Source organism: Mesoplodon densirostris, chromosome 11, assembly GCF_025265405.1.
Source record: "Mesoplodon densirostris isolate mMesDen1 chromosome 11, mMesDen1 primary haplotype, whole genome shotgun sequence".
In the NCBI taxonomy this organism is placed as follows: domain Eukaryota; kingdom Metazoa; phylum Chordata; class Mammalia; order Artiodactyla; family Ziphiidae; genus Mesoplodon; species Mesoplodon densirostris.
This window is the reverse complement of record NC_082671.1, coordinates 73,825,970-73,852,367: the sequence shown is the minus strand read 5'-3', so window position 1 is coordinate 73,852,367 and position 26,398 is coordinate 73,825,970. Positions and strand designations below refer to the sequence as shown.

General features: G+C 45.1%; 1 protein-coding gene across 1 annotated transcript in view; it reads right to left on the bottom strand.

Moving 5' to 3' along the window:
- LARGE1 (LARGE xylosyl- and glucuronyltransferase 1) overlaps positions 1-26,398 on the bottom strand; it is a 596,546-nt gene that overhangs the window by 417,136 nt on the left and 153,012 nt on the right. Inside the window, 1 exon segment of the mRNA XM_060112947.1 lies at positions 26,018-26,205. Within this exon segment, the coding sequence (XP_059968930.1) occupies positions 26,018-26,123 (106 nt within the window). The 5' untranslated portion in view covers positions 26,124-26,205.

The following is a 26,398-nucleotide window of genomic DNA, read 5'->3' as shown; positions in this document are numbered from 1 at the left end:
GCGGCCTTACAAGTATGGAGGCTTCTTTGCCCCAGCTTTTCATTACAGGCACACCTGGGAGATACTGCGGGTGGGGTTTTCCAGACCACCACAATAAAGCAAGTATCACAGTAAAGTGAGTCCCACGAATTTTTTTGGTTCTCCAGTACATATGAAAGTTACGTTTACATGATACTGTAGTCTTAAGTGTGCAACAGCATTATGTCTAAAAAAATCCATGTACAAACCATAATTTAAAAATACTTCATTGTTTAAAAAAAAATGCTAACCATCACCTGAGCCATCATCAAGCGGTAACCTTTTTGCTGGCAGAGAGTCGTGCCTCGATGTCAATGGCTGCTGACTGATCAGGGTGGGGGTTGCGGAAGGCTGGGGTGGCCGTGACAGTTTCTTAAAATAAGACCACAGCGGAGTCTGCCACATCCATTGACTCTTCCTTTCATGAAGGACTTCTCTGTAGCATGCAATGCTGTTTTATAGCATTTCACCCACAGTACGGCCTCTCTTAAAGTTGGAGTCGATGGTCTCGAAATCTGCTGCAGCTTTATCAACTAAATTTATGTAATATTCCAAATGCACTGTTGTCATTTCAACAACTGATTAAATTCACCACCTTATATGGGTGTGGTTCGTGGCACCCCAAAACAATTACAGTAATAATATCAGAGATCACTGATCACATAGCAATCCCACTCCTGGGCATATATCCGGACAAAACTATAATTAGAAAAGATACATGCACCCCTATGTTCATAGCAGCACTAGTCACATTAGCCAAAACATGGAAGCAACTTAAATACCCATCAACAGGTGAATGGATAAAGAAGATGTACATATATACAACGGAATACTACTCAGCCATAAAAAAGAACAAAATAATGCCATTTGCAGCCACATGGATGCAACTAGAGATTATCGTACTAAGTGAAGTAAGTCAGAAAGAGAAAGACAAATACCATATGATATCACTTACGTGTGATATCTAAAATATGACACAAATGAACTTATCTATGAAACAGACTCATAGAGAACAGACTTGTGGTTGCCAAGGAGGGGTCAGGGAAGGATGGAGTGGGAATTTGGGATTAGCAGATGCAAACTATACAGAATGGATAACAACACGGTCCTACTGTACAGCACAGAGAACCATATTCAATATCCTGTGATAAACCATAATGGAAAAGAATATAAAAAAGAATGTATACATATGTATAACAATCACTTTGCTGAACAGCAGAAATTAACAACATTGTAAATCAACTATACTTCAATTAAAAAAAGGAGATCACTGATCACTGATCACCGTAAGAAATATAATAATGAAAAAGTCTGAAATATTGCAAGAATCACCAACATGTGACACAGAGACAAAGTGAGAAAATGCTGTGGGAAAACAGTGCCAATAGATTTGATGTTGTCACAGACCTGCAATTGGTAAAAAATGCACCATCTGCGAAGCACAATAAAGTTAAGTGCGATAAAATGAGGTCTGCCTGTAGATTAGTCTTAACAACACTATAGCTAACCTATACCCCAAAAAACAAAAATGAAAAACAAAGTTGACATATCATGCAATAACACGGCTCCCTCAGGTAAGTTAAAAAAAAAAAAGACAAATTTAAAAACAACTGAATCACTCCCACTGTGGACACCCCACAGTAGGGGATTTCAAGAGACCCAAAGCCAGTCTGAACCTTCCAGGCACTTCCAAGCTGATAGGAACGTAAATATCTGCAGAAAAAGCAGCAACTGAAGATCAAACGTTGGTCACCCGCGGGGGGGCTGCAAGCATCTCTAGTGGAATTGAGACTTTCCTAAATGCCCACATGTGCACAAGCCGAGCACAGAAACGCTGAGCCAGCAATTACACCCAACCCTGCTGGGCTGGGAGTCCTTAGAGCAGCAGGATTCTGGCTGAGGCACCAACCCATCTCCCACACCCAGGACTGTAATTTCTCATTAAGCCACAGGCAGGGGCGGGGAAGACCCGTGGGAGGGGCTGCAGGGGAATAAGATGCTGAGTAAGGCTGCACAGTCAGAGCCTCTGGAAGGGAGAAAAGGGCAGTCGCCCTGGGACAACCGTGCAAAAAAAAATCCAGCCTTTCCAAGACCCAGGGCCAGAAGGAGGGTGCGAGCCGGGGAAGAGAATCTGAGCCTGGATCCACGCTGCCCCTTCAGATGGAGCCTCGCTCAGGATAAAGAACAAATCCTGGACTCAGAGTCCCAGCAGGACCAGCTTCAGCTTTTAACATCCATCAGTGAGAAACGTGCCAACTACCAGCGACCCGCTGTGTTTCTATATTTCATCTCTTGGTGGCTCAGTCTCCTCCTCTGTAAGACGGGGATGACAATGGTTCCTCTCTACACGCAGAGACCGTATAGCTTAGTAAGTCAAAGCATGGTCCCTGGGGGCCAGAATGGCAGGTGAGTCTGAGCCCAAGCAGAGTGACCTTGGGCAACTAACCTCTCTGGACCTCAGTGTCCTCACCTGTAAGTGGGGGTAATAACAGGACCAACTTCACAGGGTGGTTGTGAGGATTGAATGAGTTAACCCGTGTAAATCACAGACAGCGCCCAGCATATAGTAAGTGTTCAATAAATTAGTGGCTATTATTATTACAGATGATGGTGATGTTCCTTCGCATTCCTTTTCCCTTAAAGGAGGCTAATACTTGCAGAACAAGCCCTGTTCACCTGGCACCATGCATTCAAGGCTCACGTATTAACTCACTTAAGTATCACAACCACTCCCCAAAGAGTGATGAAGAGCCGAGGGTCAGAAAGGTCAAGGGCGGCTGTGAGGCCACGCAGCTAGAGAGTGGCGGAATCGGACTCACCACCCATGCGCTTTCCACCCCAGCACACCTTGAGCGCACCGCCTGATAAAGCTGGCACTCCAGCTATACTTCAACCATATTTTTATGATAAAAATTACAGTACAGTGTAGACTTCACTCTGGAAATGAATAAGGCAGCCCAATCTTTCTTTCCATATAACATCTTTTTTCTTCCCCTAGGAAAGATGGTTGACACGGGAGTCCTAGCTCACCTTCCTGCTGGGTGTCAGTGGTTCAAGGGTCCCAATGCCCAGGTGTGAGAGGGTGGGATGCTTACTGTCAGATCTTTATTCTGCTCTCTATTTCACTCTCTCATGTCCCAAACCAGCCATTGATCGCCTGCCCCACACCTGCCCTCCCTCCAGGCTTCTCCACCCAGCATCCACTTGCTCCCATCAAGACCTGGGAGTCATCTTTGATCCTTTCTGTCTCTCACCTTCACAGTCCAAACATCACCAAGACCTGGAGGCTCTCCCTCCAAACCCTGTCTCCAGACAGCCACTTCCGCCTCATCTCCACTGACACCATCTGAGTTCAGGTCACCTCACGGCTCACCTGGATGACCACGTGAGTCACCTAGCTGGAGGCCTGGGCTAAATTCTTATGCCCCTTAGATCATTCTCTACAGACACCAGGATCGATTGTTTGGAAACATACACCTGGTATGCCTGGCTGAATATGACCCCTAAAGCTGTCCACATCCTAATCCCTGAACCTGTGACTATGTTGCCTCAAAGGATTCTGCAGATGTGATTAAATTAATGCAAAGATGCAAAGATTATGCTAATTATCCGGGTGGGTACAATGTAATCACAAGGGTCCTTATAAGAGGGAGGCAGGAGAGTCAGGGTCAGAGAGACGTAATGATGGAAACAGAGGCTGGAATGATGTGATGCCTGGCTTTGAAGATGCAGGAAGGCACCAACAGCAAAGGAATGCAAGTAACCTCTAGAACCTGGAAAAGGCAAGAAACAGCCTCCTCCCTGGAGCCTCTGGAGGAAATCAGCCCTGCCAACACCCCGATGTTGGCCCAGTGAGACCGATTTTATTTTTTTAACATTGATTTATTTGGCTGTGGCGGGTCTTAGCTGCGGCATGTGGGATTTAGTTCCCTGACCAGGGATTGAACCCAGACCCCCTGCACTGGGAGCACAGAGCCTTAACTGCTGGACCACCAGGGAAGTCCCAAGACCAATTTTAGACTGATCTCCAAAACTCTAAGAATAAATCTGTGTTGTTTCAATAAATCTGGTTGTGATCGTTTGTTACAGCAGAAACAGGACACTAACACACATAGCCTTGCTATCAGCCTAGACTCAGGCAGACACCCCGTGGACTTTAAAAGCGTCCAAACTCCTTTCAGTGGCCTGTCCACAGGGTGTCTGCCTACGTCCCCAACCTCATCTCCGACCCCGTATCCTCTTGCTCATCTACCGCTGACTTGTTGGACTCCACCAGCTTCTCCCAGACACATCTAGTTCTTTCCAGCCTCTGAGCAATTACACTTGTTCTCTTTGCCGGGGTGTTGTCCCCACACAGCTGGCTCACAATTATACTTCAGACTTCAGCTCAAAGGTCACGTCGTCAAAGTCCTTCCTGACCACAATATCTAAATGGCGCACGCAGGCGTCATTCTCTTGTTTGCTGACTCGTAAGCTCCATGAGGACTGGAGTACTTCCAAAGTACCCAGTGTGCCTGGGACATAGCAGGTCCTCAATGAATTTTTCTTGAGTGAATGAATAAGTAGATGAGGCAGTATGAAATCAACACCAGACTGCAGACCCTGCTTCTAAAATGCCTAGCGGTGGATGGAGGGCACAGGAAAGAGGTATCATTAGGGGCTGGGAAGAAAAAGGCTTTGGGAAGAGCACCAGGAGGGTGGTGTGGCTTGCCGCTGGGCCTTGAAGGGCGGGCAGCAGCTGCGAGAGCGAAGGTGTGAACTCAGGCTCCGAGGCTGCTCTCTGAATGATGCAATGGGGCATGTAATAAATTCAGAAATTCTCTTATGGGGCTAAGTGCCCCCATCTTCTATCCCACAGACCTCAGCTACTGACTACATTCAGAGGGAAGAAGTACTTCATCTTTTGACTTCTACCCTAGATTCTTGTGTGGACCAAAAATAGCTTCTTGTTTCCAAATGCTTTCCGTGTTTCTAGAAAATGGAAATGGACTCAATAGGGGAGCCCTGGAAAATTACGAGCTGGTAATGAAATTCTACCTGTCTTTTGTCAGGCCAGCTCACCTTTATATACTTCATGGTTTTCTTCCTCATGGAATATTTCATCTGATCTCCACAACCGCTCTGAGGGGAGGTCAGGGCAGACAGTTTCACTCCCATCCTACAGATTAGGAAACAGAGTCCTTGATGTGCCACGTGGCTGTTACGTGATGAAGTCCCTTCTAGGTGCCAATGACGTGAAAACTTGGACAAGATATATTCAGCTTCCCTGGGTCTTCATTTTCTCTAAGAGGAAGACAGTGCTAGCCTAGCTTGACCAAGAGCTGCTACAGGTCCATCGAGAAAGCTCTGCCACTTACGAGCAGAGTGACCCTGAGCCATCTACTCAGCCACTCTCTGTTCTCATTTTGCTTTTTCATGATGCTGGCAACAAGTCCTGTCTGACTGCATGTAAATGAAGCCTCTGTTTTATAATTATTGGCCAACAACTATGTGCCAAGAGATTTTCTTATGTTATATTTTATTTGCAATTACAGATCTGAAGTTTACTGATAAATGACCTCATCAAAAATAAATGTAATAAAACAAGGAGCTGGGATTTACTGAGAGCCCAATATGCACCAGTTGCCTCCCTAAATCACACTCAGACCTTCAAATAGATCTGTATGGGAGGTACAGTTGTTCCCATTTATACATGAGAAAACTGAGGCTTAGAAAAAGTAAGAGACGCATCTGGGGTCACACAGCTGCTATGTGGCACAGACCCAGAGCTTTCTGGCTGCAGAGCTGGGCCCCTCCCTCTCCGATCTGCTGTCTTCGTTCCTGGGAGGTAGATGCTCCTCTCTGATAGGCAATGGAAATGCTTCACGATGTACATGGGACACCTTCAAATTTCCCTTCCACCAAGGCTGTTTCACTCCTCTGTGTCTAAATCTTACTTCTGACCCCTGGTCACTGGTATGGTGCTCAGCACAGAGGAAGATCTCCATGTAGGCTACCGATCAGAATGGAAAGGAGGGAGGAAGAGGCGGCCCAGGAGGGAAGCAAGAGGCTGAGCATCAGTGGCTAAGAGCAAGGGCTCTGAGTCACACAAGCCAAGTCTGCACACACTAGCTCTGTGTCCAGGGCAGAATTTTTTTTTCCTTTTTTTTGCGGTACGCTGGCCTCTCACTGCTGTGGCCTCTCCTGTCGCGGAGCACAGGCTCCAGACACACAGGCTCAGCAGCCATGGCTCACGGGCCCAGCCCTCCGTGGCATGTGGGACCTTCCCGGACCGGGGCACGAACCCGTGTCCCCTGCATCGGCAGGCGGACTCTCAACCACTGCACCACGAGGGAAGCAGGGCAGATTCTTAACATCCTGCACGTGATCTATAAGAGGGGATGAGGGCAGGTCCCACCTGAGAGAGGGGCTTCGAACAGTGCACAAAGCAAACGCTGGCCAGTGTTAACTTCCACTATCCTATAGTAAGGACAGAAGAGGGGAACTCCCTCACAGCCAAGAGGAAACCCGCGATGTCACCTGCGAATGGAACAAGTGAAGAAGCGGAGAAAATATGCAATTCCAGGGTCTCTTTCTGATTACAACCTGTCACTGAAGCAGCTAGAAAGCAAGGCAGAGACTGTTTGGGGCAGAGAAGTGGACCAAAGGGAAAAGCAGCCTCCTTTCTGCTCAGAGAGCCACCTGAGCAGGACTCTCTATTAAGAGACCAGTGAGAGAGGAATAGAAACATTTTGTAAATACTCACTCCCAGAGATGCTTACTTATCCGCCCCTCCATGTCGCTCACCTCAGTGTTTATCCGAAACATGAAATACAGCTGTGTGTGAGATGTTCCTCTCTCTCCTGACCCTTCTCCCTCACTGCCACCCCAGAACGAGCCCCCAGGTGTGCCCAGCCTCTCCCGGCACGAAGGTGTGCCTGCGTTCATTTCTGGATTGCTGACTTCAAGAGTTCTAGAACCCCAACTGCTCCAAATCTCTGTGGAGTGAGCCAGGCACAGCATCCTAGGGAGCATAAATCACAGGTACGGCTCCTGGGAAGGGAAGGCGGGGGCCCAGTTACCTTACTGCTCAGAAAAGACTGACCCTTACCTGTCCCTGAAGTCTGGCCAATCAGCAACCAGGACAGAGGCACCTGGCAGCTAAGCCCAGAAGGCAAGCAAAGAAAAGCCATGGTTTGAAAAGTCAGCACAACTGAGCCCACCTAGCCTGGAGAAATTTGAATCTAGTGCCTTTTCCAAGTATATGTGAAGGGTTATTTATACACAGGAAATGACCAACTTTTCCCAATATCCTTGGAGAACAGAGCAGGAGGAAGGAATCTTACACAGAAAAGAGGAAGATCAGTAATGTCAACTTAAGAGGTTAATGGAACCTTGGCTAGATCTTGGTGAACATGACTGCCTGGGTTAAATCTTAACTCTACCACTTACTAGCTCTGGAAACTTGAACTGATTTTTGAACTTTGCTGTGCCTCATTTTCCTCATCTGTAAAATGGGAATATCAGTACCTACTTTATAGGGCAGTTCTGAGGAACACATGAGTTAATGCAAGTCAAGGATTTAAATGCTCCATGAAGAGTAGGTAATATCATCCTCATTTCTGGCACTTCAACACCTATTAAGCATCTGCTTTATTCCAGGTATTGTGCCAAAGGCTAAGGATTCGGCGTTGGCTACAGAAAGGCAAGGCCTCACCATCTGAAGGGTGTAGAAATCACAGTAAATACTAATAACAATTTATCCAGCACTCATTATGCACCAGGCACTTTTCTAATACACACCATTAAGTCTACACAACAGCTCTGAAAAGGTGGTAAGTTATGTAAGTGAGGTGCAATTCAACACATGGGATTAACAGAAGCACAAACGATATATTAGGTGAGGATAATAATATCACCCTCAGGAACTTGGTTGTGAGGACTAAGATTTTTTTTTTTTTTTTTTTTTTTTTTTTTGCGGTAACGCGGGCCTCTCACTGCTGTGGCCTCTCCCGTTGCGGAGCACAGGCTCCGGACGCGCAGGCTCAGCGGCCATGGCTCACGGGCCCAGCTGCTCCGCGGCATGTGGGATCTTCCCGGACCGGGGCACGAACCCGTGTCCCCTGTATCGGCAGGCGGACTCTCAACCACTGCGCCACCAGGGAAGCCCAGGGAGAAGATTTAAATGTCAAAGGAGATAAAGCTGCTTCGTGAGACTAACAGCAGGCACTCAGTCAGTGCTGTTATCACCTACCTGATTCAACCTTATGAAATTCAAGTCCTGGAGGTCGGGGGCTGAGGAGGGGAGCTGAGATCAGCCACCCAGAGGCTTCACTTTAGCCAGGGCAAACTTCTCAAACTGGCCAGAAGGTAAGGATCACCTGAGGCCCTTGTTAAAAATGCAGATACCTGGGCACCTCCCCCGCAGACTCCCATTTAGCAGACCCGGGCCAGGGCCCTGGCCCTGTGCTCCTCCCAAGTATCGCTCCAGGGTGGGCTGAGCTTCTGCATGTTCAACAGGTGCCCAGGTGATTCTTATCATCTAGCAATTCTGGAACCAGAGATCCAGGTGACTTCCTTACAGGCCGGAGGAGGAAATACTCTTAGGTTCGTCCTAGGTTAGCAGCCAAAGGCAAGTCCAGATGGCTTGCTTCCCAAGGAAGAGACAGGATGAGCAAAGAGAATTCAGAACACAGGTTCTCAGACGCTGTCCCAAGGCCTGGGAGATGGGTCCTCCACCTTTCCTGGCTTCGTCCACCCCGCTCCCTCCTCTCCCTTCCCTCTGGCCCCCCGATTCCCCCCGTTCTTCTGCAGAGGTACCAAGTGCGCTGCACATTCTGCTATTCCCTCTGCCTGAAATGCATTTCCCTCCTGATCTCTGCCCGGCTCTTCAGAGAGCCCTGTCCAGACCACGCTATCCAAAGCACTTTCCCCCTCCCCATTCCTCACCAAGCCTCTCCTGCCTTCTTTGTAGCATGGATCACCACTCAGCAGAGTATGAAACTGTCTGTGAATCATCTCTCTTCCTTCACTAGACAGGAGGAGACACGCTCATGTAATTCATAGCTCTGTCCCCAATGTCCTAAAACAGTGACTGATGGTGTTTGCTGAAGGAATGAACCATCGTGGATGATCCACCTAAGGAGTCTGAAGCTCAGCCACCTCATCTCGGAAACAGAACACCCTCCCCTCCCTGATGGGGTTGTGGGAGGATCGTTTAAACACCACCCTGCTACCTACCTGTAATTGCTACCTATTGGTGCAATGGAAACACTTCCTTCTGGGATGTCACTGCAAGCTTCAACACCCAGCACTGGCTGTGCACCAAGAGAAGTCATGATGGGCAGGAGATGGGGCATGGAGTGCCCTCTGCTGGGGCAAAAATGACAAATACCCACTATCTGAAGGGCCCACCCTAGAAAGAGAAGGAACCTTGCATTTTCAGGTTTCTTCCAAACACTGCGATCTTAACTACTCAACTCTGTTGACTCCTTAAGCAATTTCTTGCTTCAGAGAGCAGTCAGCATATAAAACCCAGCTGAACACAAAGCGACTCTGTAAATCTACTCTCTGCTAGGCACGATGGACTCCTTTTCATTTGCACAAAACCCCTATTAAGTAGGAAGCAGCACCTCCAACTTTGGAAGAGACAATTTGAGCTCAGAGAGGTTAAGTTACTCAGCTGAGGACACACAGCATTTAAGAGGAGGTTTGGGAATTTGAATCAAGTGTACTGGCTCAGCTACACCCCATGAGAAAAATCTTTAGAGAAGTGATTCCACTTTGCATCAGAGGATGGTCCTTTTCTCTTTGTGACTCTTTAAATGTTCTCACAACAGGTCAACCGTGTGAAATAACTTTCCCCAAATGTGGCCGATGGGTTCATGATTGCCTGCAGGTGTATTTATGACTACAGTTACAATATACGTCTGTGTCTCCTTGCCTCCTCCCTCCTAACCCCCTGCTTTCTAACTGCAAATGTCTGGAAATATAGATGGATAGAAATGAACAAATGGGGCATTCACCTTTTGCTTTTACTAAAAATGTTAACGGACAAATCAATATCAAGCAGTGAATCAGGTGGTGATTCCAATTACACTACTGGCTGAGGCTTTGACCTTGGTTCATTAGGTCACATGCTCTAGACCTTGGGTGCCTCAGGGACCTTGTTTAGACCAGGTTGGTGATCTTTCCTAGGATGACCTTCCAACATTCTAAGAAAACAAGAGAGGGGAAGAAATCTAACACTTACTGCCATTCTATAACATGTACTCTACTTAGCCTGTTAACATGTGTATGAGGTACACAGTTTGTTCCCCTTCTCGTGGAGGAGAAACCGACCAGCAGTGATGTTAAGCAATTTGTCTATCGTCACCCTGTGATTTAAGTGTCACCTGTCATCTAGGGACACACTCCCTCACCATCAGCTCCTGCTCTAGGTAAAGTCCTTGGGTAGTTTTCAAAGGCTTGATCTGCTTAGGTTGTAAGCCTGCCTAGATGATTCCTAAAATCCATTCCTGCTCATAATTGTATGAGTCTATGGCAGAAACAAAATACAAACTGCATTAAGGGTTTAACTGAATTTTCTGCTTATTATTGGCTTATGATAACCCTGTCAGCCACAGAACATGGTCTGCCTTCTCGTCCAAGATGGCCTCTGTTTCCATCTCAGGGTTTGTCTTGTCCTTCTCTGGAACTTAAGCATTTTCACTTTAAAATATCACCCATCAGTTGTTTCTATATCTGCAAGTTGTTGGGAGAGCACAGTTTGCAGGTTCTTTACAGGCACGGCCTGGGTTCCAATACAAGCTCCCTTACTTACAACCTGGGTGACCCTGGCCAAAGACTTGAAGATCCCTCAGCCTGCTTCCTCATCTATAAAATGGGACAAGAGTGAAGATGTTTGGAGGAAAAAATGAGATTATGTATGTAAAATACCTAGCCCAGCCAGAGGCAGACAGTAAGCCCAAACGTCCAAACTCAAAAAGTTAACATGGCCCTTTCACCTCTGCCATGCAAATGAGAGAGATACTTCTTCAGCTTTGGTCCTAGAATAAAGGAGATGTGAAACACAGCCAAAGTTCCACACACTAATGAAAACTGTGTTCAGCTTTTCACCTTTTCATTCAGTGCTTTTTGTGGAATTCATAGTCACCCAGCAGCAGCCAGGTGGCTGACAGGGTCTTGGTGCTCCAGCCAGGTGTCAGGCCAGAGCCTCTGAAGTGGGAGAGCCAAGTTCAGGGAATTGGTCCATCAGAGACCTCCCGGCTCCACATAATATCAAACGGAGAAAATCTCCCAGAGATCTCCATCTCAACACCAGCACCCAGCTTCACTCAACGACCAGCAAGCCACAGTGCTGGACACCCTATGCCAAACAACTAGCAAGACAGGAACACAACCCCACCCATTAGCAGAGAGGCTGCCTAAAATCATAATAAGTCCACAGATACCCTGAAACACACCACCAGATGTGGACCTGCCCACCACCAGAAAGACAAGATCCAGACTCATCCACCAGAACACAGGCACTAGTCCCCTCCACCAGGAAGCCTACACAACCCATTGAACCAACCTCAGCCACTGGGGACAGACACCAAAAACAACAGGAACTACGAACCTGCAGTCTTCAAAAAGGAGACCCCAAACACAGTAAGATAAGCAAAATGAGAAAACAGAAAAACACACAGCAGGTGAAGGAGTGAGATAAAAACCCACCAGACCTAACAAATGAAGAGGAAATAGGCAGTCTACCTGAAAAAGAATTCAGAGAACTGATAGTAAAGATGATCCAAAATCTTGGAAACAGAATGGAGAAAATAACAGAAACATTTAACAAGGACCTAGAAGAACTAAACCGCAAACATACGATGATGAACAACATAATAAATGAAATTAAAAATTCTCTAGAGGGAATCATTAGCAGAATAACTGACGCAGAAGAACGGATAAGTGACCTGGAAGATAAAATAGTGGAAATAACTGCTGCAGAGCAGAAAAAAGAATGAAAACAATTGAAGACAATCACAGAGACCTCTGGGACAACATTAAATGCACCAACATTCAAATTATAGGGGTTCCAGAAGAAGAAGAGAAAAAGAAAGGGACTGAGAAAATATTTGAAGAGATTATAGTTGAAAACTTCCCTAATATGGAAAAGGAAATAGTCAATCAAGCCCAGGAAGCATAGAGAGTCGCATACAGGATATATCCAAGGAGAAACACACCAAGACACATATTAATCAAACTACCAAAAATTAAATACAAAGAAAAAATATTAAAAGCAGCAAGGGAAAAACAACAAATAACATACAAGGGAATCCCCAAAAAGTTAACAACTAATCTTTCAGCAGAAACTCTGCAAGCCAGAAAGGAGTGGTAGGACTTATTTAAAGTGATGAAACAGAAAAACCTACAACCAAGATTACTCTACCCAGCAAGGATCTCATTCAGATTCAACAGAGAAATTAAAAGCTTTACATACACGCAGAAGCTAAGAGAATTCAGCACAACCAAACTAGCTCTACAACAAATCCTAAAGGAACATCTCTAGGCAAGAAACACAAGAGAAGGAAAAGACCTACAATAACAAACCCAAAACAATTAAGAAACTGGTAATAGGAACACACATATCAATAACTACCTTAAATGTAAATAGATTAAATGCTCCAACCAAAACACACAGACTGGTTCAATGCATACAAAAACAACACCCATATATATGCTGTCTGCAAGAGATGCATTTCAGATCTAGGGACACATACAGACTGAAAGTGAGGGGATGGAAAAAGATATTCCATGCAAATGGAAATCAAAAGAAAGCTGGAGCAGCAATTCTCATAACAGACAAAATAGACTTTATGCACCCAACATAGGAGCACCTCAATATATAAGGCAAATGCTAACAGCCATAAAAGGAGAAACTGACAGTAACACAATCACAGTAGGGGACTTTAACACCCCACTTTCACTAATGGACAGATCATCCAAAATGAAAATAACTAAGGAAACACAAGCTTTAAATGATGCATTAAACAAGATGGACTTAATTGATATTTATAGGACATTCCATCCAAAACCAACAGAATACACTTTCTTCTCAAGAGCTCATGGAATATTCTCCAGGATAGATCATATCCTGGGTCACAAAGCAAGCCTTGGTAAATTTAAGAAAATGGAAATCATATCAAGTATCTTTTCCGACCACAATGCTATGAGACTAGATATCAATTACAGGAAAAAAATCTGTAAAAAATACAAACACATGGAGGCTAAACAATACACTACTAAATAACCAAGAGATCACTGAAGAAATCAAAGAGGAAATCAAAAAATACTTAGAAACAAATGACAATGAAAACACGATGACCCAAAACCTATGGGAAGCAGCAAAAGCAGTTCTAAGAGGGAAGTTTAGAGCAATACCATCCTACCTCAAGAAACAAAAAAAATATCTCAAATAAACAACCTAACCTTACACCCAAAGCAATTAGAGAAAGAAGAACAAAAAAAACCCAAAGTTAGCAGAAGGAAAGAAATCATAAAGATCAGATCAGAAATAAATGAAAAAGAAATGAAGGAAACAATAGCTAAGATGAATAAAACTAAAAGCTGGTTCTCTGAGAAGATAAACAACATTGATAAACCACTAGCCCGACTCATCAAGAAAAAAAGGGAGAATACTCTAATGAACAGAATTAGAAATGAAAAAGGAGAAGTAACAACTGACCCTGCAGAAATATAAAGGATCATGAGAGATTACTACAAGCAACTGGATGCCAATAAAATGGACAACCTGGAAGAAATGAACAAATTCTTAGAAAAGCACAACCTCCCGAGACTGAAACAGCACGAAACAGAAAATATAAACAGACCAATCACAAGCACCAAAATTGAAACTGTGATTAAACATCTTCCAACAGGGCTTCCCTGGTGGCGCAGTGGTTGAGAATCCGCCTGCCGATGCAAGGGACACGGGTTCATGCCCTGGTCCGGGAAGATACCACATGCCGCGGAGCGGCTGGGCCCGTGAGCCATGGCCGCTGAGCCTGCACGTCCAGAGCCTGTGCTCCCCAGCAGGAGAGGCCACAACAGTGAGAGGCCCACGTACTGCAAAAAAAAAAAAAAAAACTCTTCCAACAAACAAAAGTCCAGGACTAGATGCCTTCACAGGCGAATTCTATCAAACATTTACAGAAGAGTTAACACCTATCCTTCTCAAACTCTTCCAAAATATAGCAGAGGGAGGAACACTCCCAAACTCATTCTACGAGGCCACCATCACCCCGATACCAAAACCAGACAAAGATTTTCCACACACACACACACACAAAAACGACAGAACAATATCATTGATGAACATAGATGTAAAAATCCTCAACAAAATATTAGGAAACAGATTCCAGCAGCACCTTAAAAGGGTCATACACCATGATCAAGTGGGGTTTATTCCAGGAATGCAAGGATTCTTCAATATACACAAATCAATCAATGTGATAAATTATAAGAACAAATTGAAGAATAAAAACCATATGATCATCTCAACAGATGCAGAAAAGGCTTCCGACAAAATGCAACACCCAGTTATGAGAAAAACTCTCCAGAAAGTAGGCATAGAGGGAACTTACCTCAACATAATAAAAGCCATATATGACAAACCCACAGCCAACAGTGTTCTCCATGGTGAAAAACTGAAACCATTTCCACTAAGATCAGGAACAAGACAAGGTTGCCCACTCTCACCACTATTATTCAACATAGTTTTGGAAGTTTTAGCCACAGCAATCAGAAAAGAACAAGAAATAAAAGGAATCCAAATCAGAAAAGAAGAATTAAAACTGTCACTTTTTGCAGATGACATGATACTACACATAGAGAATCCCAAAGATGCTACCAGAAAACTACTGGAGCTAATCAATGAATTTGGTAAAGTAGCAGGATATAAAATTAATGCACAGAAATCCCTTGCATTCCTATACATTAATGATGAAAAATCTGAAAGAGAAATTAAGGAAACACTCCCATTTACCATTGCAACAAAAAGAATAAAATACCTAGGAATAAACCTACTTAAGGAGACAAAAGACCTATATGCAGAAAACTATAAGACACTGATGAAAGAAATTAAAGATGATACAAACAGATGGAGAGGTATACCATGTTCTTGGATTGGAAGAATCAATAATGTGAAAATGACTCTACTACCCAAAGCAATCTACAAATTCAATGTAATCCCTATCAAACTACCAAGGGCATTTTTCACAGAACTAGAACAAAATATTTCACAATTTGTATGGAAACACAAAAGACCCCGAATAGCCAAAGCAATCTTGAGAAAGAAAAATGGAGTTGGAGGAATCAGACTCCCTGACTTCACACTATACTGCAAAGCTACAGTAATCAAGACAGTACGGTACTGGCACAAAAACAGAAATATAGATCAATGGAACCGCATAGAAAGCCCAGAGATAAACCCACACACATACAGTCACCTTATCTTTGATGAAGAAGGCTAGAATATATAATGGAGAAAAGACAGCCTCTTCACTAAGTGGTGCTGGGAAAACTGGACAGCTACATGTAAAAGAATGAAATTAGAACACTCGCTAACACCATACACAAAAATAAACTCAAAATGGATTAAAGACCTAAATGTAAGGCCAGACACTATCAAACTCTTAGAGGAAAACACAGGCAGAACACTCTATAACATACATCACAGCAAGATCCTTTTTGACCCACCTCCTAGAGAAATGGAAATAAAAACAAAAACAAGCAAATGGGACCTAATGAAACTTAAAAGCTTATGCACAGCAAAGGAAACCATAAAGAAGACGAAAAGACAACCCTCAGAATGGGAGAACATATTTGCAAATGAAGCAACTGACAAAGGATTACTCTCCCAATATACAGGCAGCTCATGCAGCTCAATATCAAAAGACACACAACCTGGGCTTCCCCGGTGGCACAGTGGTTGAGAGTCCATCTGCCGATGCAGGGGACATGGGTTCGTGCCCCGGTCTGGGAAGATCACACATGCTGCAGAGTGGCTAGACCTGTGAGCCATGGCCGCTGAGCCTGTGCGTCCGGAGCCTGTGCTCCGCAACGGGAGAGACACAACAGTGAGAGGCCTGCGTACCGCGCCCCCCCCCCCCGCCAAAAAGACAAACAACCCAGTCCAAAAATGGGCAGAACACCTAAACAGACGTTTCTCCAAAGTAGGTATACAGATTGCCAACAAACACATGAAAGAATGTTCAACATCACTAATCATTAGAGAAATGCAAATCAAAACTACAGTGAGGTATCCCCTCACACTAGTCAGTACAGCCATCATCAGAGAATCTACAAACAATAAATGCTGGAGAGAGTATGGAGAAAAGGGAACCCTCTTGCACTGTTGGTGGGAATGTAAACTGATACAGCCACTACGGAGAACAGTATGGAGATTCCTTAAAAAACTAAAAACAGAACTACCATATGACCCAGCAATCTACTGGGCATATACCCTGAGGAAACCATAATTCAAAAAGAGTCATGAACCACAATGTTCATTGAAGTTCTATTTACAATAGCCAGGACATGGCAGCAACCTAAGTGTACATCGACAGATGAATGGATAAAGAAGATGTGGCACATATATACAATGGAATATTACTCAGCCATAAAAAATGAAATTGAGTTATTTGTAGTGAGGTGGATGGACCTAGAGTCTGTCATACAGAGTGAAGCAAGTCAGAGAGAAAAACAAATACCGTACACTAACACATATATATGGAATCTTAAAAAAAAAATGGTTTTGAAGAACCTAGTTGCAGGACAGGAATAAATATGCAGATGCAGAGAATGGACCTGAGGACACGGGGAGGGGGAAGGGTAAGCTGGGACGAAGTGAGAGAGTGGCAATGGGCATATATACACTACCAAATGTAAAACAGATAGCTAGTGGGAAGCAGCCACATAGCACAGGGAGATCAGCTCGGTGCTCTGTGACCACCTGGAGGGGTGGGATAGGGAGGGTGGGAGGGAGACCCAAGATGGAGGGGATATGGGGATATATGTATACATACAGCTGATTCACTTTGTTATACAGCAGAAACTAACACACCATTGTAAAGCAATTATACTCCAATAAAGATGTTTAAAAAAAAAAGAAGTTAACATGAGCCCGACCGGGGTCAGCAAGTGAGGTAGCAAAGACCAGGGGCTCTTTCTTCTCAATTCAGCTCTGAGCACGGGATGACACAGCGACAACCAGGGAGGGCAGGGACCATGACAAAGTGGATCATCCACACAATGGGCAAAGGAACAGCTACTACTCAGCTCCAGCCAATGGGTGCTATCGTGAAATGAGGGTCCAGTTTGTTAGGTATTTCCCTTTTATTAAGAAAAGCCAGATATCATGATTTTTATGTGCAATCTCCACATTTTTAACTGTTTATAATGAATTCAAAAACGGTAAAGGCAGTTGGCAGGCCAAACCCAACACACCTGCAGGCCAGAGGCAGCCAATTACTGTTTAACAAGCAATAAGCAGGGCTATTGCTTCCATTATAGTTGTTGTTTAAATAGTACATAGGCTTTTCATGTTTTCCTATCTCCTACAATACAGTAAAAGTTTTCTTTTTCCAGGCACCACGGCTTTATGAAGATGTTTATTGACTAATGCAGATGGGAATGTTTATCCGATGTGGTTTGGTGTCCATATTATGAAATAATATCATTTTAATATTAATTGGAGCTATGTCATTGCCAGAGTTCTGGTAGGAATACTGGTCTTGTTTCAAATTGATGAAAACACTCTTTCAGAATTAGGGTTTTATGGGCAAATTTCCGATCTTGAAGTCAGAGCTGTGATCAGACCCTCACAGGGGGAATACATGTCCAAATGGTGAGGTATAGAAGGAAGAAAAAATGGAAATGTGGTTACACAGAAACGTTAAACATCTATCTCCATAGGAAAGTCCCATGCTTCAAAAGCATTTGAATTTCAAAGTTAAACAGTGACATAGATTCTTAAATCCCAAAGGTTAATAAAATCCCTCTCAGCTGAAGAGAATGCAAGACCCACACCAGCTCTTCAAATTCAGCTACTTATTTAATTCAGGTACTTATCCAAGACCTGCATAGGCTAAAAAATAAATAAATAAAACATATACAGGAAAGTAAACAAATCATAAATGAAAAACTAGATGAAATGTCACAAAGTGAACACACCTGTATAATCACACAGGTTAAAAAGTAAATTCAATTACTGCCAGCACCCCAAAGTCTTCTTTTTGTCCTGTCCCAGGCTCATCTCCACCCCTAAATTACTGTTTGCCCATATAATTCAAATCATACAGTATTTATTCTTTTGTGTCTGTCTTCTTTTGTGCAGTATTATCTGTGAGTAGATTTTCATGGCTCTGCTGTACTTCACATATATATGAATATATATGCCACTATTTATGTGTTTATTTTCGCTGTGGACAGGCATTTCACACACACCGATGTGAACGTGCTCTTACACGTCTTTTGTGCTAATGTGGACACATTTCTCTCTGGTAGATGGCTGGGGACAGAACTGATATGTTGGGCTGATAACACCAGAGTCTTCCACGTAGTTACACAAGTGGCTCTCATTTACTTAAAATTAACAGACCTCCTTAACCATCAACAGGTTGATGAAATCCCCCTCCACTTGTTAAATTGGTATCTGAAACTAAAAAATAAATGAAATCACTTGCAGACCAGAACCCCCAAAGAGCAGAAGTTCTGGGCCTTTCATTTCAGAAAACCTTAACCTATCACTGGTTCCCGATGAAGCACCTATTATAGGCAATGTATTATAATCCAAAATTATTTGAACAAGCAAACATGCCTGAATACAATGCCTTTTCATGAGCACTAAGTCCTGCTAGATAGTAATGTGTCAAATCAAAATTATTGAAGCCAAAACTCCTGGAGCAGGATAAGATGTCCATATGAGAAAGTAGATGGTACAACACCACTTTACTTTGTCTCTAAAGAACAATAACAAGATGGAGGGGATGCAGGAGCATAGTACTGGGGGGGAGGGGTATGGAGGGCCAAATAATGGTTCCCCAAGTATGTCCACATCCTAATCCCCACAACCTGTGACTATGTTACCTTACCTGGCAAAAGGGACTTGGCAGGTGTGATTAAATTAACGATTTTGAGATGGGACAATTATCCTGGATTATCCAGATGGGCTCAATGTAATCACAAGGGTCCTTGTAAGAGGGAGGCAGGAAGGTCACAGTCAGCGAAGGAGATGTGACCACAGAGGCAGAGGTCACAGTCAGAAAAAGTAATTTGAAGATGCTACTCTGCTGGCCTTGGAGATGGAGGAAGGGGCCACAAGCCAAGGAAAACGGCAGCCTTTAGAAGATGAAAAAGGCCGGGAGATGAATTCTCCCCTGGGGTCTCCAGAAGAAACCAGCCCTGGCAGCATCTTGGCTTTAGCCCAATGAGACTCATTTTAGGTTTCTGGCTTCTGAAACTGTTAAGGTAATAAATCTGTGCTTTTTAAAGCCACTACATTTGTGGTAATTGGCTCCAGCAGCTACTGGAAACTATTACAAGGTAGCTGCTGGGATTAGTGGAAACCAGTTTTCCTGACTCCTGGTCTAAGACTCTTGCCATGAGCTCTTCCAGGAGATGCAGCCAACTGACGCATCAGGGTCATTTTCTCCACCCCAGCAAGATCACCGATATGATTTTAACATCAAAAGCTGGGTTTAAGGAAAGTAGAGGTTACCTTAGCAACCAACTCACAACCAAATAAAATCATGATAGACTTCCCCTGCCCTCTCAGATTCTAAGACCTTGAAGAGATGCCTTTTTGCCCAAGGCAAGAACCGCAGACACACGCAGCCCCTGTGCCCTGTGGCAGGGCACCACTCACAGAGTCTCACTTGCACATTCTCATCTGTTATAGGCTTTTGCTTAGGCCTGGCACCGGTACTATTAAGCACTGGCTAGGAAAGCCCTTCATTTCTGATCTATTTTAAAAAAAAATCAATATGGCTTTTATATTACCCTTACCATCTCATTTCACATTCAGCATCCTATGTTCTCATACCCCATAACACCCTTTTACAGTAATATCCGTATGAAGTCGGGGCCATTGGCAGGAAGGCAAAATAACTGGGCTGCCGTCAAAGCTGCCCCACAGCCTAGCCTCAGGGGCTAATGAAAGCTTCAGCACATTAACCGCTAGCACCTTGCACGGTCCGAACTCACAGACCTCCTGGCACCGTGTCTGGGCTGACGGATGGGGAGAGGGGATGCAGGGCTGGGACATCAGTCATGTTTGGTCAAGCCCGCATCTCCCCTACTCCTCTGTTCACGTGCCCCGTGACCCCCTGTGACGATAAAACCAAGAAAACGCTTTAACTTACAACGCTGGTTCTCACTGCAACTCTTCAAAACAGTCAGATGTCAGGACCTCACTTCTTCCGGTTGAAATTTATAGTGACGACTCTCAAGCCATTCAGTTCAGGAGGAGTTTGTGTTGATAAGAAGCGCATGAACAGTGAAGAGGTTTCAGGAACGACGAGATGCAGGTGCGGGCTGAAATCGGCTAGGAATTAATATCCTGTGCCTGTTCACGACACTGCTTTTAAATGTTCTGGACGTTGCAGCCTCTGAAGACATTTGCCTTTAAATAACACCCACACCCTCGCCGGCCCACCTCCCTGACCACAGGAAGCGTCTGCGCAGCGTCTGCGCAGAGCTGCTTATAAAGGATCAGAGGGCAACGTGTAAACAATGTTCTGAACCACTGAAAAGCACCCTTTTCCACCTGCTGCTAACTCAATAGCAGCTGAACGCCATCTCCCTGATGGGCAGAAAAGAAAGAACCACACCCCACAAACAAAACTTTCATGCCCATGAGAAAAGGCGATTCTGGCAGAAAATAACAGACATGCTCTAAATTCAAGTGGAGGGGTGTTGAAGCAGAACTAGTCATGTCCCAGAATTAACATCCCAAACCAGAAGGCAGGTGAGGCTCCTGGCACCCTATCCTGAGGTCTCAAAATCAGAGATGCCCAGAGCACTGGCTCCCGCTGCCCTTACTAGCAGAACCCTTTCCAGCCAACATTTACTAAGAACCCACCAGAGGGATGCTCAGGCTGTGGGAATGTGATGATGAGTAAAACGGACTCTTGTCTCAAGAATCTCACAGGCAAATGGTTCGAAAGATACCAAACAAGCAAAATACCCCTCGGTGAGTGTTGCCAGAGAAGTTTCCATACAGGATCAGACACGAGAGGAAAATGACACTGAATACGGGCACTGAAGGTGCAGGCTGGGAGGAAGGGTTGTGGAAACAGAGAACTCTATCCTGGGCAGAAAGAGCAAAAATGAAGGCGTTTTCTCAGGGTGTTGGATGAGGCACCCTCACCTGAGTGAAGACAGAAATTAGAAGCTAAGGGAGAAAGCCTGTGAAAGACCCCAGAGCCATGAGAAGGAGTCTGGAGTTAATCCGAGAAGCAATGAAGAGAGCTGTCGGCACTTAAAGGCAGAAGAGTGCACATTCCTTCGCTCATTCGCTCATTCGACAAACAGTTCTCCTGGCACGTAGTAGGGGCTAGAGATGGAAGGATGGACAGAGTGAACCACTTCCCTCCTGATGCCTGTAGTCAGTCGTGAAGACAGCAATTATTAAAAACAAGAAAAACGAAGTGCCCTGAGTAGGAGGGAGGAGAAAGGATGAGGAGTTGGTGGGGAGCGGGGGCGGGGTCAGGACGGGGTAGCTGAGGAAGCCAGCGAGTTAAGGGTGAGGGGCAATCATGTTTAAGCTGAGACAGGAGGATCTCAGGTAGGCAGGCAAAGACAGGAGGGGAAGGAACATCATGTGCAAAGTCCAGAGGACCGAGGGCGGTGCACACCAGCATCAAGGAAGTCTAGCGTGGCCGGATGGGGAATGTGAGGAGGGTGCGAGGAGATGGGGCTGGAGGGCAGACGAGGATGGCCACATCAGTCCTGATGCCAAAGGATGAACGCAGACAGCTGAGCCAGGGCATCAGAGGTGCTGAAAGGAAGGAAACGAGAGACACAGAGGCAAGAGGTCAAGATCAGATTCAACAGGCTATGGCAACCAAGTGATGGAGGGAATGAAGAAGGAAGAGAATGAAGGCTTAGAGCCTGGAGCACGGGTAGCTGGGGGTGTTCATGGAGATGGCAGAGGAACAGAGGAGGGTGTGGGAAGAAATGAAGTCATAGCATTTAGGAACTTCGGGATTAAAGCACCAGCAACAAAATCCCCTGATGAGCATCCTCAACCAATGGTCACTTGGCCTTTGACAAACAGCTCTGGGAAGGGGGACCTCAATGCTTTCCCAGACGGTGCACTCCAACGCCTGGCGAATGTGTCAGAACAGCCGTTCTTTCTTACACTGAGGAAGGTCCTGCTTCGCCATAACTTTTATGCACTGATCCTGGATCCACACTCCTGAGCAAATCACAATAAGCCTATTCCCTCCTCCTGTCCTATTTCCCATTAATTGGAGAAGATTCTGCTCATTTCCAATTCATTCACACCCAATGCTTAGAATCATAAGCGTGTAGAATGTTAGTGCACCAACAGGTGAGCTTCCTTTCTACAATGTCGTTTCAAGCAGGAAGAGGTAAAGAGAGAGGCATGATCATGCCCCAAATCACCAACTACTCTGGCTGAGTTGATTTTAGAGCCTGAGACCCTGACCCCAGCCAGGGCTCTCTCAATATATCGTGCTTCTGCGTGTAATCTGACTCCAGAGTCTTCTGCTAAGAGCATCCACATCTCAGGGAGACTTCTAGACTCTGCTCTCAGGAGATGATCCATTGAAATTAAACAGGGTTGAAAAATAAATACACCCACATAAAGCCTGAATAGCATTACCATGAATCCAGGCAGCTACTCTGTCCCTTATTTATGGCTCCACCTGCCTTGAACCAGAAAACTCAAGGGTATCAGTAAGTGGACTGAAAAGTTGTTATGTTTAACTACAGAGAAAAGGATGTCTCTGCAGGCTCTTTTGGAAGTGTACCGATGCCTGGGGCAACCAGCAGGAACTCTGAGGAGGAAACCTTTGTCTCTGGATAAACACTCAGCCTTTTCTAGTCTCAAGGTCTCTGGGTCAGGACGGGTCAGGCAGATCACCCTGTGCAATTGCCCCTGATGCTCACACTTCTGTTTGCACACCTCTCATCCCTCCCTCCCAGGGCAGCTCGTCCCAGCAGTGGACAGAATGACCCTTATTATGAGGAGCTTGCCATCTGGCTCCCTGCCACGTCCCTCCATAGACTCAGGGGCCATCAGAGTAAGCCTGATCTCTTTCAGGTGATGGCCCTTTGACTGTTGGCTGAAGCTGATCCTGTACACCTGGAGCCTTTGCTTCTCCAAGGCAAACAGCCCCATTTTTTCCACTATTTAGTATGAAACAAGGTTTGAGTTGACACGATCGTTCACTTATATTCTCCTAAATGTGCTGACCTGTCTAGATTGTTCTTAAATGGTAGCATCCAGAAATAAATGCAGTGGACCGGTGGACTAACTGATACCCGGTAAAAGAAATCCGTCACCTTCATCTTTCTAGCTAGAATGCTTCTGTTAATGTACCCATGTCATCCAGCCCCTATTTAATGCAATCTATCTGCCAGCCTAATAAAATCATTCAAAGTCAAGGAGCACAGTCCCTCTATCGGCCAGGGCTGGACCAGAGAGCATGATGCTGTAAAGTGACCTTCAAGTCAATATCAGCCCATCACTAAGCACAGCCAGGTATGAATTCTCCAGAACCCAGATCAACTCCTAGTTTCTCCTCTTTGGGGAACTGCACCATTTACCTTTGGGGGCCACCTCTCCCCAGTTTTCCTCCGCATGCTTAAGGGAACTCTTCTCTACCCTGTGACCAGACATAGGCACAGGGCTCATGGCTGCCCTCACTAGCCTCCCCCAACCACAGTGAATGCTCTCCAGACCACGAGTGACCAGAGGCAATCCAATCAGAGGTAATGCTGGAGAATTAGGGGGAGGAAGTCCTCCTTTTTGTACAAGGGACTGGTAAGGATAAGTTGTAAGCCAAAGCTTTCACTGTGTAGGAAAAGCTACTCTTGAAAGAAACCATAGCAGAGAAAAGTAGAGCAAAGGAAAGTAGAGAGACAGAGCTACAAAAATATCATTGGAGCCCCTGGATCCAACCCTGCCTGAAGCTAGCCCTACCTTTGAACTTACTACTTGTATTAGTCCCCAAATTGCCTTTTTGCCAAAATTATTTGATGTTGGGTTTCTACCAATGAGTGAAAAATCAAAATTGTACAATTTCCCTCACACACATCCAAAAATATCATGTGACAGTTTGTCAGCACCACCTCCCGCCCCCCACCAAAGTCTATCCTCACTGAAGCCCGATCCACAACATGGTACTACAGCTCTCAAGTCCAATAATCCAGGCCACATCTTGCCTGGCTTTGGGCCCTTGGGGACGTCACTGAAGCTGATCTTCCTTGCCCTCCTCATCTGTCCCCACCACATAGGATTATTGTGGAGGAAGAGTTAACAGGTGCCAAGTCCTTACAACAACGCCAGGCACGTAGAAATGCTCAAAATATTATGGTGTCTATTGTTATCATCATTATTGTTATTGTTGTTATACTATTATTATTATAGTTATACTGGCAAAGTCAATGTTTTAGTGTATTCAACCTGTGCCAGTACCGATGCCCTTGGCCTTCGTTCATAGGGTCTCTTCCATCATCCCTGGAGGATGCTTCCTTCAACCTCTTCCAGTGCCAAAACCAACTCACCTTCCTCCCTCTGATCTCTTTGCCAAAAATTAACAATCCACTGCCATGCATAATCTATCTAGCTGCTTAGATGAGAGCTGTACTACTCCAGGGATGTCTGGGGGCAGGAAAGGGACAGGGGTGTGGCCCTGGGCCCTTCCCTGCTATGCAGGCACAGAGTTCCACCTCATTTATATTCAGCCTAGCGACCTCAGGGCAAACATCAGGCAGTGAACTCCTAATTAAAAGGTAGCCTTGAGCTGTCAATAAAATTATGCATTAAGGACATGCATAAAAAAAACACAGTAGTGACTTCCTGGAGACAGATTTTCACTTGAGATATATATATATATATTTTTTTTTTTTTAAACTCAAGTGTTGGGGTAAATAAACAGAAAGTATGCTCTTCAACACTGCCACTCCTTCCCTCCCCGAAGCTTAGAAAACCATCTTTGATACTCAGAACACTGCACTGCATTTGAAACTGCTGGCTGGAAAGGATGTGAGACTCGTCTTTTCTGTGGATTTCGGGAACGCGGCAGGGATGAGCGTTTGTTATTTGTTTGGGGAAGGCGACTCCTTTGCTGAGCTCCTGTACTCAGCCGGTCGGGTCGGCATCACTGCTCATCGTCTGTACCCAGCCCGCCTGACAGCCTCAATCACCCTCTCCCCCAGCACCCTGGGCTTGCCTTATCTTAACAGAGTATCACGTACAGCAATGAACAGAGATCACATGTTAACCTGTCTCCTCCATTGCACTCCGAAGGTCCAAATCTGTTATCACCGGATTCCCAGTACCTGGTTTAGCACAGATGTTAAACAGTAGCAAAATGCTGAATGTGCAGATAAGTGAATGAATAGATGAAAGAATGAATGAAACATCTTACTCCACAAACAGCTAAGTAATCCCCCCAGGACCCAACCTTTTCCCCTTTATCGACACGGCGATCAGCCTGCACAGCTGCTATCTGACGTTTGTGTACCCTCCGCCACGCTGCTGCATCCAGGGGCGCCTTATTTTTGCTTTTGTATTTAGCTTTTCCTCCTCCCATTACCAACTCCCTCTAATTCCCTCTGTAAACCTAGGCAAATCTTTTCCTGTCATCGGGCATCAAAATTCCATTGTTCTACAGAATGAGAAGCTGGGATCAGAAGACTTGGAGGTTTTTCCTAGGACTCTGGGACACAGCCAGTGTTCCTTCTTCTCTCCATCCCTCTCCCTGTGGGAAAGCTTCCTTCTTACCTTCAAAGCTCCCAGCAAACAGGTAAAGCCAGGTGATGGCTGGGATGCAGAGCAGAGTCAACGAGGCAGCCAGGAATTTCCGTCTCCCTCTGCAGATTCCCAGCATCCTCTCGGAAGTGGCAACCCCTAATCCCAGCGCCGTTTCTCTGCCCGGAGCGTGGAGTCCTCGGCCTCCCTCATAATACTTTCTGAAAGAAAGAGCAAAGAGGAAGGGCTGAGTTCTTAGCACTGTCAATGGATGCAAATTGCAAAAGAGAAATATCCTGCAGATCCTGAGACTGGTTCGACTCATCTACAATTTCCTGCTAACCTTTCATCCCAAGAGATGGTGCTGCAGTCTTGCAGTCTACCCAAACTGAGAGAGTTCTTTACAAAATAAAC